Raw genomic sequence first — 14,709 nt, 5'->3', positions numbered from 1 at the left:
ATCTTTGAACTCCCTATCAGAAGTCCCCACTACTCACTCTTCCTGGAAAATACTCATATCCTGCTTTGTGGCCTCTGTTGGGTTATATTCTTATTTAGCTTTATTTATACAGTTCCACAATCCCTTATCTGAACCTTTGGGAGAGATGTTGCAGAATTTTGACTTTTTTTGTTTTTAGAAAGATAATACATTGTATAAACCATATATAATCTAACACCCCCAGTGGTGTCTCAAGCAACACCCCAGAATCAAGGACTTCCATGTTTATATAATAAAATGTGAATTTTTGCACTAAGTGGGATGAAGATTATAAAACAACCTCACATCAGGTCAAGGTGAGGTTTTGTCAACAATTTAGTTACCCAAAAAACCCTTTCCATTTTCAGAGCTTTGTGGATTTCAGAATTGTAAAGAAGGATTGTGGACCATTTACCTAGATAGAGTATGAGCTTCTTGAGGCTGAGTCTCATTGGTCTTGCTATCAGACCCCACCCCCTGCCCTGGCCTCCAAATCAAAGCCCTACACAGTGTCTGCCACAGAGTAGATGTCTAATTAATATTTGTTAAATTACTAATAATTCATTAAATGACTAATCGCTTTGGACCTCAGCCCTTGGTGTCTGGAGCAATGGGTGGGAGTAGGCACAGGTGATTGAGTCCAGCCCCCAAAAAGCCTTTGAATCTGATTTGATTTCTAATGATTTGTCTTTTTCTTCAACAAGTGGAGGGCAGCCAAAACAAAGCAAACTGGTTATTTGTTCAGGTAACAGGGAATCAAGATGGAGCTCCAAAGTTTTGAACACTACATGATTCCATGCTACTTTCGAAGGTTGACTTACAGAGCTTACCTTCTGAGGCCTCAGGAGAGCAAATGACTGATTAGTAGCATTTGCCCATTTTCCAAAATCTATGTTAGTTTTTCTTTCTTTATTTTCACCTCCTCAGCCCTTCCTCAAACAGGTCTTCTCATTCCTTCCCTGCTGAGAACTCCTTCTGTGGACTTACATTGAGGCCCTTGTTCCTTGAATATCACTATTCTGCTAACACTGGCCACAAATGCAACAAGATGTGGCTGAAAGAACACCAGCTGTTAGGGGACCTACAGGCTAGTCCTGGCCTTGCCATTAACTTCCTATAAGAGGAGACAAGTCCATACAATTGTGTGGCCTCTATTTTCCTGTCTTTCAAATGGGGATGATATTAGCTCCACCAAACTCCATAGCTTTCCTGTGATCAAAATGGGGTAAAAGTACACCTTTACTTAAAATTCTATTCAAGTCTAAGGTAGTATTATTGATACTGGTGAGTTCATCAACCTATCATCAAGGTAAGTGAATTCTTCCAGCCATGACTCAATAAATAGTAGTTCCCTGACTGGTGAACTCTTATCTATTCTTTGAGCCCACATTAAAATGTCTCCTCCTCTGTGAAACCTTAGAGCTACCATTTATTTAGCAGTCTACATACTAAATACAAGTCACACTACATACTTTATCTCATTTTTTCCTCACAGCAACCTTGTGTGGTAGGTACTATTAGGATCCTCATTTTACGGATGAGGAAACTAAAACACCGAGTAGTTAAGGGACTGGCCCAAAGTCGCAGAATTCATAAGAAGCAGATCCAGGGATATAATCCTTGATGAATTATTCCCTGCTTCTGTATCACCTTATACCTTGTGTGTGGTCCTTAACCACAGTCTGTTTCTCCCTCACTAGACTGTGAGCTACTGGAGGTCAGGGATCATTTTTTTCTTATTCATCTCTAACTTAGAGCTTTACAATGCTTGCCACACAGAAGTGTTCAGTGGATGTTAGAAAATTGAATGGACTGGAGTGGAATAGAATGGAAAGGAAGGGAACTGGATGAAGTAACTAGCTGTCCTGGGATTCCCAGTCCTGGAGTACCTTGTCTTTCCAGTCAATTCCACAAGACTGCAGCTCACCTTTTCTGGTCATTGCCATCAGAGAGTTATTTGAGAGTGTCAGGAACAGTGAGTGTCTTTGCTTCCTGTCTTAGGGCAAAGACTGCTGTTGGGGTCCAAGAGACATTCAGTGAATATCTGTGGAAGCTAATAAACTGTTCAATAAAAGGACTTATTTTCCATGTATGAAGCTGCCTCCATATTTCTCTCAATCTCTGCAAGTGGCACAGAGTGCCATAAGCACAGACTATTCATGGAATTCTTCCTAAAAAGACAAAAACAGCTGTAGAACATCTGGAGAGGGGATAAGAGAGAACAGGGAAACTCTCTTGTCATGAAACAGAGCAAATAATGATAGGGTTTTTCAGCTGAAATCAGGTTAGAGCTGCTCAAAAAATAAGTGTCTTTACAAAAATGATAATTACTAGAACAATGATATTTATTGAGTGCTTACTATGTCAGGCACTGTGAAAAGTTCTTTGAATGTATCATCCCATTTAATCCTCACGAAAACCCTATAAAGCAGTTACCATTGTGGTCCCCATTTTACAGCTTATGAAACTAAGGTTCAGAGAGGTTAATCAGTTTGTTCAAGGTCACACAGCCATAAGTGGAAGAGCTGGGCTGGAACTCAGACTAGTTTGATAACCAAATTTTAATCAGTATATGTAATGGCAACACATCTTAATTACATTTGCAATAAAATCAGGTGGGAGACAGGCATGGTTTAGCTGTCAAATGAGGGTATTCTCAGTAGAGTCTTGGATGGTGTGGGATATTCTGTCCTTCCTTTCTTCCACCTCATGCACTTCAGCTTCTACTTCCCAAAAGGAGTTGCTGACAGAGCAGCCCTGCAGAATGGGATCTGTGAAGTTCATATTCATCCCTTCCCTTCATTCTCTTTCATTCTTGGGCTTGTGTGATAACTACCCAGTCCCCCTACACTGCTCCATCAAGCTCCTGCCCAGCCCGTGGGTCCATTAGATTTCCAAGCCCAGCTGTAAGGCACCCCTTACCAGGCTTGGGGGCTTTGGACTGAAATAGAGGTGCCCCTGTGAGCCAAGGGTAAGGCTGCAGATGGAAACCCAGACCATTAGTGAGGCTAAAGAGAAATGTAACTATATTGCTGAACTTGTGTTAAGATTTATTGGTGCATTCTTACCACTTTTTACTTCTTCAGTTTCCATCTCCATCACCATCTATCAGTTAGTCATCATTTTCAGCTGAGACTGGCAAACTCAGTCCACTTACAGCAGAGCTGAGAGGGCAGGGATCTGCTACATCAAGCCATAATCCCAGCCACTTGGACATGGAAGTTGTTTTTTCAGGGTTTTACAATGCCATTTCTGTTCACCCTTTAATGAATGCTTTCTGCCATAAATGAAGCAGAGATGGAAGAAGAGGTGAATAAGTGCTGACATAAATTGCAGTGGGCCAACCACAAATAAAGGCTTTCAAAAAATTCTGTTTTTTCCTTTTCTTTGTTTTAGTCTGGGTTAAGGTGCTTACTGATTTCTAAAGTACTTCCTGGGTTTGATTAGTGTGCTAGATGCATCAAAAAATGCTATTGGAAAACTTTATTTTGTAATCCATGCATCAGAGTGGAAGAGTGGAAGAACTCTTTTCAAAAAAAGATAAAGGTTAGACTATAGCACATGCTTTTCATCATTATATGTCTCTTACTGACTCACCAGTCACATTTTAGGTGATGGATATTGAAATTGAAATAGGCAGGCTCTGAAAAAGTATGGTTGCCATTACCTTTAGTTTCTGGGCACGTGAGTTTCTTTTTAGGTGTGAGTCATATCTAAAAGGAATAATTGGCAAATTATGGGGGGAAATTCTTTTATTGTACATGCTGTATTTATATAAGTAATAACTGCATGCAGCTTTAGCATCTGTACCCCAGTTATTTTCCATTATGCTACACCAGGAAATGGAATATTTGTGTGGTCAGGCCGACCGTTTCCCACATGCTATGTGCGCCATGTTGCTTTGTAGCTTGGCTTTGGATCATTCCTTGGAATCATCGGATCAAACCTTGTTGAGAACAAACAACAGATGGTAAGTTTTCATCACTGTAGAATCAAGTTGTTCATCTGAAGAAGCTCAACATTTATATGAGTAAGTAACATATTTCTTAAGGTTGTCCAAATTAGGCCACAAAAGAAACTACTCCTTTGCCTTTTTGCCTAAGCCCACAGGGAATTTGTTTTACAGTGACCCTGTGGGACATGATTTGTTCTCATCTTGCCTGATGTTCCTTCAGTGGGCTAGCCAGTCTCCTTAAGCCATGGGGATAGAATATCATGGATGTTGCCCTTTGCTTTCTTCCTCACTCCCAAAGGAGTTCTCCAGCCCTAGGGTCAAGCTATTGTCCTCGCCTAGAATGCCTTTGCTTCTGTGATTTATGTTGCTGCAGCCCTGGATTATTAGTGACCTTCATTGACATCTTGCTTTCTGATGCATAATCTTTGGGGGAAGTTTTCACAGACGGTTCCTTCCTTTTAAGAGATTACAATCTAGGAGGCTTTGATTAAGAGAACAAATGTACTGGGGGCACACAGAAGACAAAATAAAATTGTGAAACCAACCTGAGGTATTTCCATTACCCATAGTTCAAAGCTAAGTATGTTGTAAATGTGAAAAAAAGGATAAGTATAAAACAGGAGGTGGCGCTTAGAAAGTTCCAGGTCCTAATGGGGGCCCACATGGACAAGCTGTTGTATTTTCCTGTCTCAGTCTGAGAAGGTATCCCAGAGGACAAGGGAAGAAGGTACAGACTGAATTGCAAGCATTTTACAGTTTTATAGGCTTGTAAATCAAGATGCCTGGTGAGTGGTCAGATGTTAGACTGATTAGGCTTCCCCTGGACAAATCTCTGTGGCAATACAACTTTGATAAGTTTAATCAGATAATGTAATATCTCCTGGGACAGAGAACTCGAACCATATATTCTCCCCCAGCAATGTGGAGAATCACCCTCAGGGGAGTTCTAGTAGTTTTCTTCTTTCATTTTACCTGGACTCTCCCTCTGCCAGTTGTGTTTGCACTTTGGGCTTAAATTATTCAAAATAATGGGGGCGTTTTAATTGTAGAGCTTATCATAGTATAGCTAGTAATGCCAATTTCATGAAATCGTTCATCCATTATTTACCAATTCTCTGCAGTGCTGTGAAGTACATTTATGGGGAGAGGTTTCTGAACAAATCCCAAAAGAGATCAGCATATCTTCCTAGCCTGTTGAGCTAGGAGAATCCCAGGGTGACTTGACTTTGATTTCCTCCTTCTTCCTGGATATCATTTATTTTTCCCTCTTTCCCCCCAAACATCTTAAGGAAGAAAAAACACTGATTCCTTCTTGTTCTGAATGTCTGCACTGTTGAATGTGGGCTCAGAGAGCAGCTATCCAGCCCCTTGGAAAGACCCACCACCCACATTGGGTTGTACTACCACCTTTGTGTATGGAGGACAACTTATTAGGAAAATTTCTATCTAACATGATCAGAGAATAGGGCAGTTTGGGTCAAGCAAATATTTTTTTACTTGAAATAAGTTTCCATATATAACTCACAGAGTTGATCAGTTTCAGAGAATTCAACCACTGTAAGATGCCCTTGACATTTAAGTCTTCATAAATTTAATGTCCTTTTTCTTCAATGATTCAGAAGGCCATGTAAGGTTGTGCAGGGCCTCAGAATCATTCCTATCTTTATCAGTGCCCCCTGCACCATTGAGTAGCAGTGTGAGTGGTTGGAAAGAACACTGGACTAGGATTCAGCAGGCACCAGGCTTTTTCATAGATTAGAGGGTGACCCTAGGCACACCACTCCCCCTCTGGTGCCTTAGTTTCCAGATAAATGAAATAGGGGGATGGACTACACGATGTCAAAGGTCCAACACCTTTCTAAGTCTGAGGATGGAAGAGCCACACACTCGAATTCCTTCGTGGACAGCATACTCAACAGCAGCAAGCCTCCTCTTCATTTGGTGCTCACAGAATGAATTTCTCGGCTTTCTCTGAAAATGTAAAAAAATGCTTCATTGACCCCTTCTTCTCTGCTTTTCCCCTCTTCCCCCACTCCACCCACCCTGCCACTCATCCTTCCTTACTAGAAAGAGCATCTCCATGGGGAGGTAGGCCAGAGTTCTACATTGGCTGGCAGTCTGTTGGAGATTGCCTAGTCTCCAAAGGAGGAGGAATGGAAGGCTGACACTTTTGTTTTATTTCCTCCACAGCTGGTGGCTTCTATCGTCTTTATAAGCTTCGGTGTGATTGCTGCTTTTTGTTGTGCTATAGTCCATGGAGTCTTTGCTGCCAGACATATTGTGAGTATTTTTAATTCTAGATTTAAGCAAGGCTTCGTTGAGTGCCTGCTGGATGGTCAGCATGGTCATAAGTGCCATTAGTGCTCAGAAGAGGGAGAAGACAGAGTCCCTGTTCCAAGGAGCTTATAGTCAAGATGAGGACACGGATGGCTACATAGGCTTTTAGAGAACTGGGTCTAAACTGACAGGTACAAACATTAAGTGCCTTTGTAGTTTCTCATGGATTCCAGAGGTCAGAGAAAACTTCTCAGTGGAGGTGGGCCTGGAGCTAGGCCTTTGAAGTATGGATAAAATTTGGAAAGGCAGACATTGAAGTCAGTGGAATGGCTTAGAACTCAGAACAAATATGGTATGTTGGAGTAGAAGGGAAGGGAGAGAGCAGCTGGAAATCACGTACTTCTTGAGTCTTCAAGGTTTCAGTGGCCAGTCTCCCCTTCCACAGCAACAAGAGCAGACTGGGAAGTCAGAGTCACCATTTCCTAGATTCATGAACTTTGCTGTCCCTACAAAAGTGGTTGGAGAGCAGTGATGTGATTGGGGGTCCAGAGAAAGCCCCAGAACTAGAAGCTTTCACTCAGAGCCCAGGCCTCTGGAGAAGCCATACCTTGATTTAGGACTGTTTTACTCCTGAAGCCCAAACTTGTGCTCCTTCTCTGGCAGACCTGGGACTAAGGGCATTCTCATTTGGTTTTCTATAGGCACTCTTGCCCCTCTTTCAGTGCATTCCACTTCATACTATTTCAGACATCTTAGCTAGGGCCAACTTATCCATTAGCTACAGGAGGTATAGTACCTAGGACCCATAATACTTCTAGGGGTCCACGAAAATGTTATCACTTCGTTTTCAAATCAGAAGAAAAACATTGAGTTTTTGGTCTGGAAAAAAAGTTTAAACATGTAATGTAAATATATTTGTCTTTATACCAATGCAGTTATAGAGCATAATGAAAATACATAAATTTTAATATTGTTTTAATGGATGAAGAGGCCCACAAAGGCAGAAGGGCCTAGGCCCCAGGAAGTCATAATGTATCTCTGATCTGGCCCACAAACCAAAATCAAGAGTAAGCCACAGCAACTAGCAGAGATCCCAGAACAGACCCAACTATTCATTTTTGAAACCTGAACTAACATGGAAAATGAAAGCATCCCATGAACTGAATGGAAGTTATGTTTTATAAAACAATTGAATTGGAGCAAAATTGTATTGTCAGAATATTCTCTGGATCAAATGATTGTGTATTTCATTTCAGCCACTGGCTAATTGTTAAGGTCACCCTGAGGGAATGTCTTGGGTGTAGTTGGATCTGGGGAAGGATAATTTGAGACAGTATTATTTCAATTCTGACCCTCCCATTCTTGGACCCTCTTCCCAGACAGAAGAGTTGGTCCCTCAGTTGCCAAGATAAGAGGAAACCTTGCGTACAGCTTCTGAAATGGCATCTCAGGAAATAATTTCTACGCAGGGGGCAAAATATGGAGTGGGAGAGAGAGATCCTTTGCCTGATTTTCTTTCAGGGCCAGGAATATAAATGTAGGCCCTTATCTCAGACCTATCCCTTCTGACCTCAGCTGAAAGCAGCTGTCTTTTTCTTTTTCTTCTGAAAAAGGCAAATAACATGTAAGTAACTTCTAACATCCATAATTGCACCACCCTAGTGTAGCAATTCTTTTCATTTTTGCATACTACCCTCTGAGCATATGCCTATTTTTGTGGCACTGTTGCAGTCAATCATAGTATTCATGCTATTTTATATTCAACAGGAGCCATCTTAATAACAACAGGTCTTCTTTTTCTGTAGTGCATTTAGCTTTTCAATGTACTTTCACATCTATTATCTCATTTGAGACCCACAGAAATCCTGTGAGATATGTAGGGCAGGCATTATTATTCCCATTTGACAAGCAGGCACTTTGGGGCAACCTCCATGGCAGTGGTTGAGAAGCCCACAGTAGATTTTGATGGCATCATGCGCTAAAATGGTTTCCTCCTTTTTCCACCTCCTCCCATTCTTAACTTTTTAAAACAGGTTTATTGAGATATAATTCACATACCATACAATTCACCCATTTAAAGTCTACAATTCAGTGGTTTTTAACATAGTCACAGATATGTAAAACCATTGCCACAGTCAATTTTAGAACATTCATCACCTCAAAAAGCAAACCTATACCTTTTAGCTATTCCTTCCTTTCCTCCAATTCTTCCTAGCCCTAAGCAACCACTAATCTGCTTTCTTTCAAAATAGATTTCCCTATTCTGGACATTTCGTATCAATGAATTAATATAATATATAGTCCTTTGTGAGTGGCTTCTTTTACTTAGCATGCTGTTTTCAAGGTTCTTCCAAATTGTAGCATGAATCAGTATGTCATTCTTTTTATAGCCGAATAATATTCCTTTTTATGGATATACCACATTTTTTTTATCCATTCATCAGTTGGTGGACATTTGAGTTATTTCTGCCTTTTGGCTATTATGAATAATGCTGCTATAAACGTTTATTTACAAGTCTTTGTATAGGCATGTTTTCATTTCCCTTGGGTATATACTTAGGAATGGAATGCCTGGGTTATATGATAACTCTATCATTTTAATCATTTGAGAAACTGCCAGACTGTTTCCCAAAGTGGCCACACCATTTTTATAGTCCTACCAGCAGTGTATGAGGAGTCTGATTTTTCCACATCTTCACCAACACTTGTTATATCTGACTTTTTAATTATAGCCATCCTAGTGGGTATGATGTAATAATTCATTATGGATTTTATTTGCATTTCCCTGACTCTGCTAGTTTTTGATCACTGACTTCAATCAAAGGGAATAGGCAAAAATCCAAATTATATTTCCTGGAAGTTTCTCTTAATGACCACCTCCCTACCTCTGACTCAAGGCCCTCTGTACCTCCTGCAGTTCAGTAGCCTGCAGTGTAACATTTGGTTTGGAGGGTTGGGATAAGGCTGGATAAATTTTTAAGAAAACGTTTTTGCTTACAATGTACCTGTCCTAAGATATCTGTCAGTGACAACTGACACCCATAGAGTTTTGAGGAAGGAGGCTTTATTAATCTATGGTGATAGCCATTAGCCAACTTAAATGAAAGGCACATTTGAACCCTATCACCCCTTCAGTGGGTTAGAGCCAGCCTTTCCTGTTGTTGAGGCCCATTAATATTATCTTACCCTGATCCTTTGGCTTGGTTGAATATGAGCTTCCCCTCAAGACCTACCTTCTTGCACACCCCTCTACATGCATCTCATTCCTTCTCTCTCTTGTCTCACACATCCTTCCCCTCTCTCATCTAGCCACAACTAGCTGAGAAAGTCACTCCACCTTCTTGTGCTAGTTTCCTCCTCTACCAAATGGATATAATAGTAACCTATTTCTCAGGGTTAATGTGAGAATGAAATGAAATAATGGACATAAGCATGCCCTATAGAGGGCCTGGCACAGAGTAGACATTCAAAATAAAGCTATTTCCATTTTTACCCCTTGACTCTGTAGTTGGTATTCCTCCAGAACCCTGTCTGAGTGACCTTTCCCCACCTCCCATTTGCCTGGGCTTATTCCTCCTCTGGGGCCTCAGTGCAGAATAGCAGGCAGAATCAGCAAATGAGCAACCATCATATATGTTTGTCTTTATTTAGGGTAGTTAGTGGCTGAATGCTTTTTGCCAAGCAAGGAGGTCAGGAGGTCTATGACCAGCACATCGAACTTCCCCTTCCAGCAGGATAATAGTGACTTCTGACATTACCAAAACGTAGAAAACAAACTCTGCCAGGTGTGAGCTTGAGAAATCTCATTCCTTTCCAGCCTGACTTCAGACTAAACCAACAGGGCAATGCGATTTTAGAACTCTGAGCAGCCAGGAGATTCATGCATAAGTAGCTGATGCAAAGTCTTAGGTAGGGTTGTGGGCTAGGAGGCAGGAGGCACTTGGGTGCCTGTACCTACCAGGATTGTTGGAAATAGTGAGAGAAGTGGTGGTAGGAGGAGGGGCGCAATAGACAAAGACCCTCTGCAAGGGCACTTCTGCCAACCCCCTAAGGTCAGTTTGCAGATACTACTTGTCCTGTCCTAACCTGCCTTTGGCAATAGCCCCCTACCACTAAGGGCATGTTTAGCATTAGGCCTGAAAGTGAAGAGCATCCCCTGCCCCCAAGCTTCCAGGCATCCCTAGCTTGTCTCTGCCTGTTCCACCCTATACCAGTTTGCTAAAACTGTTGTTATGTAAAATACCAGAAATGGATTGGCTTTTAACAAGGGATTTATTAGGTTATAAATTTACAGTTCTGAAGCCATAAAAGTGTCCAAACTAAGGCATCAACAAGAGGATACCATCACTGATGAATGGCTGATAGCATCCGGAACACCTCTGTCATATGGGAAGGCATGTGGCTGGTGTCTGCTGGTCCTTTGCTCCCAGGTTTTGGTTTCAAAATGGCTTTCTCCAAAATGTCTTTGGGCTTCTGTCTGTCTTAGCTTCTCTCTCTCAGCTCCTGGGCATTCTTGCTTGTTCTCCCAGGGCATTTCTCTCTAATTTCCTGGGGGTCCTCTCTTAGCTTAGCTGGGGCAAACTCTGGGCTTCATCTCTTAGCTTAGCATCTCCAAATGTCTTCCTGTCTGCATTTTGAAGCATCTGGGTCTGTCGGCTCTTAGCTTCTCCTAGGGGCAAACATAACTTAACTTCTCTCCAAAATGTCTCTCTCAGCTTCTCTGAGCTTCTCTTCTCTGTGAGCTCTCTTAAGGATTCCATTGATCTAATTAAGACCCACCCTGAATGGGTGGGGTCCACACCTCCATGGAAATAATCTAATAAAAAGGTCTCCCCCATAGGTGGGTGGGTCACATCTCCATGGAAACATTCAATCAAAAAGTTCCACCCAACAAGACTGGATTAAAAGATCATGGCTCTTCTGAGGTCCATAACAGTTTCAAACTGGCACACACCCCAACCCCTATGCCTGAGAACTCCCTCACCAGGAAGCTGGCCAAGCCAGCAGGGTGAATCAGCTGTCCTTGAGCCCCATGCTAGTTCTCTGGCCTTTAGCAGTATTTTTGGAGTTTACCATCCTTATCTAAGCTGTGTGGTTGAGTGAAAATGGCTCACAGTTCAGTTGAGTTGAAGTCTACAGCAGTCTCAGTAGCTGCCTGTACTCCTGGGGCTTGCTTCCTGAGCTTTTCCTCCTGAGAAAACTGTGGAAATGACAGCAGAGAGTACATGTCAGTCTGCCCTAGCCCTGTCCCCGGGTGATAATTAGACAGCACCGTTGGAGCTGGGCTCCCTCTGTTTGACAGTGTGATGTTGCAATAACCTGGAGTTTTGAGTCTTATTCCTTGGGGACTCTTTGCAAGAACACAAAGACCAAAAGTAAAAGAAAACCAGAGAGGAAATGCCAAGAAACCCATTTGTCAATCACTTTCCTAATTTCTCATTAACCAAGTGGCCCAACAGAAAACCGTTTATTATAGCATTTTTGTCTGCTCTTCAGGTTCTCAGACTCTCTAGATAGGCAACTTTCATAAATTAATTCAACCCACTGCCTGTTCTGATGTGTGTGTGTGTGTGTGTGTGTGTGTGTGTGTGTGTGTGTGTCTGTTCAAATCTTTTATTACTAGAGCACCTGCTCTTTTATTTTCCAAAGCCAAAACCCTTTTGGTTTGGTGTTTCCCTTTCAAGGATCTGAAACCACTCTACGCTAACCGGTGCCACTATGTCCCCAAGACATCCCAGAAAGAAGCTGAGGAGGTGAGCTAGAATGGAGCTGCATGTCTTGCTTCCTGGTTAAGTCTCCTGTTCTGCCTGAAACCTCCTTTCTTTTACTCCTTTTCATGCGCCTAAGGCTTGCTGCCAGGAGATATAGCCAATTTGTCCAGTAGGTCAGAGCACAGTGCTAATGAGGTCATGGTTATAGGTTGGATCCTCAAGAGGCATAATCAAATTTACTGTGTTCCATGGCTCTGGGCTGTACTTCTGACCCTAGCCAGCAGCCTCCCAGTGTATGGCTTTGATTCCAAGAAGGACAGATGAGAGTACAGAGGCCACAGAGCATGCCATCCCCCATCTCTGTGGATGATGGGTCAATTGCCTGGACTTGGAGCCCAGCTGGAAGCGAGAGCCCCACAAAGGCATTAAAGCCTGGGCTAGGAAGGTGGGGCCTATGTCCCACACGTGGGAGGGGTCTGGAGGCCAAACAAGGGTAATTGAGAAGTCTGGTCATATTGAGGTTCTAGGGAGGCTTAGACTGTCAGGCTGGTCCCTTTTACTACATCTCCAAGAGGTCCGCTTAATCATGTTTGGGTGAGTACCTTGAAAGTATCTGTCCTGACCCATATTTGTGCAACATATCTTCCCAGGAAGAACTAGATGCTATGGGCAGTGATGGTTTCAGGTCACTTTTGGACGGCTTTCATTTCAATACACAATAATCCCTCTCCAAATGAGAGGTCCCTTTATATGAATTTCTACCATATGCTTCCAGAAACCTTGACAATTTGGTACTCTATTAGTTTTATATTGAAAGTGAATCCTGCCAAGAATAGTCAGTAAAATGGTAAATTTGTGATTGGGAAGAGAAAGAGGAGGCAAGTGGATGTAAAATGGCCACTGCATTACATAACTTTAGGGTAAGCCATTTTACATAAAATATGGTGTGAATGGTGCCCTTGGAGTTAGGTAAAGTGATGGCTCTGCTACATAGGCATCGTGGCATTCTGTTGTGACTCTGCCATCCACTTGTCTCCCTTTTCTCCTCCCAAATAACAAGTTTAGCATTTTTCTAACTATCCTCACATAAGAAGGGAGGAGTGGAAATGTGTATGTGGCCAGCAGCTTATCAGGCAGTGAATATTTGGGTGAAGGACCCAATATAGAAAAAAGTGCCTGTTTCCTATGAATACAAGACAAAAGAAGTTTCTAAACACTTCATTGCATCTGTAGTGGGGAGAGAGCCTGGAGATTTTCTTGCAAACAAAAGATAGTAAATGTAAATTAAATGTTTTAATTTAAAAAAAATTGTTTTGCGAACTCAACATGTATCAAATGTCATTGCTGTTCTCTTGATTTTGCTGTGATCACTTTGTTGTGTTAATTTGGTGACTGTAAAAATATTAACAATGCTTCCATAGTTTCCACTTTTAACCCTGGTCCCCATAACCATATTTTTCCTATATAAGGTCAGAAGTTCCTCAACCAAAAATTCTCCTTCCACGAGGGTTATGAGGAACCTTACCCAGGCAGCTAGAGAGGTACTATTGTACTTCAGAGTGTATGTGATGGCCCCTCTGTCTTCCTTCCTACCCAATCCTCTTTCCTCCTGTACCCTGATTTCCCCTTCCCTCTTATCCTCATTTTCTACCATCCGTTTGTTCTTCTGTCCTCTGTCTGTCCTTTCTCTCCATCTCTACTCTTCAGGGATGGGGCACTGAGGGTTGTGGCTGAGGCTGGACACAAGCCCAACTCCACAATGACTTGTCTCATGCACAAGCTCAACCAGCCGCCTGATCAGCCCCATCCCTTCCATGCATTGGTGTGTTCATTTCACAGCCATCTTTACTGTCTCCGTCAGTCACTAAAACTTGCATTTCCAACCCAGAGAGTCCTGCCTCCCACCCACTGCCAGCTCATCTCCTCACTGTTGTCTGCCCTCAGGTGAACTGCCCTCACCTCAGCTGTGGATTCTGCACTCCTCGCATCAGGGGCAACACCTGCTTTTGCTGTGACCTCTACAACTGTGGCAAGTAAGTGTTGAGCCCCCAGGCACAGGAATAATGATTTGGCTGAGAAGAACACTAGAAGGGCTGAGGTAGGGGGTGGGGAGGGAGTGCACGGTAGGGATCGGAGAAGTACAAGACATTGGCCTGTAACCAAACTTAAGCATTATCTGCCTTCTCGGTGCCAAGCACCATGCTAAGTACTTTCACACACTTGATCTCTTTTAATCCTTACCTATGAGGTATGTAGAATTATTATCCCCATTTTACAGAGGTGGAGAGTAAGGCTTAGAAGAAACAGATGACTAGCCCAAGGTCACACAGAGCTTCAAAATGGTACAGGTAGGATTTGAATCCAGCTCTGTCTGAGTCAAGTTCAACAACATTTGACAAATAGTTATTGACACCTTCTCTGTGTCTGACCCTATTGTAGACCCTGGAGATTCAGCAGTGAATAAACAAAGTCCTTGCCTTTGTGGAGCTTATATTTTAGTGGGGGAGAGAGTCAATAAATACACAAACATATGTAATATAATGCCAGGTGGTAATCAGAGCTTTGAAGATAGATGGTGATGAGGTGAGAGGAGGGTGCTGTGTTAGGTAGAGTAGTCAGGGAAGGCCTCTGTGAGAAGGTAACATTTTGTGCAGAGACTCAAACAGAGCAAGAAGACAACCCAAGAAGATAGCTGGAAAAAAAGAGTATTTTAAGCAGCTGCAAGAGCAAATGCAAAAGCCCTGAGGC

General features: G+C 42.4%; 1 protein-coding gene across 1 annotated transcript in view; it reads left to right on the top strand.

Annotated features, from left to right (window-relative positions):
- Positions 1-14,709, top strand: part of TMEM255A (transmembrane protein 255A) — a 59,482-nt gene that overhangs the window by 18,217 nt on the left and 26,556 nt on the right. The window contains exons 5-9 of the mRNA XM_037820889.1: positions 3,926-3,988; positions 6,164-6,253; positions 11,935-12,003; positions 13,431-13,502; positions 13,906-13,994. Of these exons, the coding sequence (XP_037676817.1) occupies positions 3,926-3,988; positions 6,164-6,253; positions 11,935-12,003; positions 13,431-13,502; positions 13,906-13,994 (383 nt within the window). The remainder of the gene's footprint in view (positions 1-3,925; positions 3,989-6,163; positions 6,254-11,934; positions 12,004-13,430; positions 13,503-13,905; positions 13,995-14,709) is intronic.

This window comes from Choloepus didactylus, chromosome X, assembly GCF_015220235.1.
Source record: "Choloepus didactylus isolate mChoDid1 chromosome X, mChoDid1.pri, whole genome shotgun sequence".
Classification (NCBI taxonomy): Eukaryota; Metazoa; Chordata; class Mammalia; order Pilosa; family Megalonychidae; genus Choloepus; species Choloepus didactylus.
The sequence above is the reverse complement of the archived record's forward strand: the minus strand, read 5'-3'. Positions and strand labels throughout refer to the sequence as shown.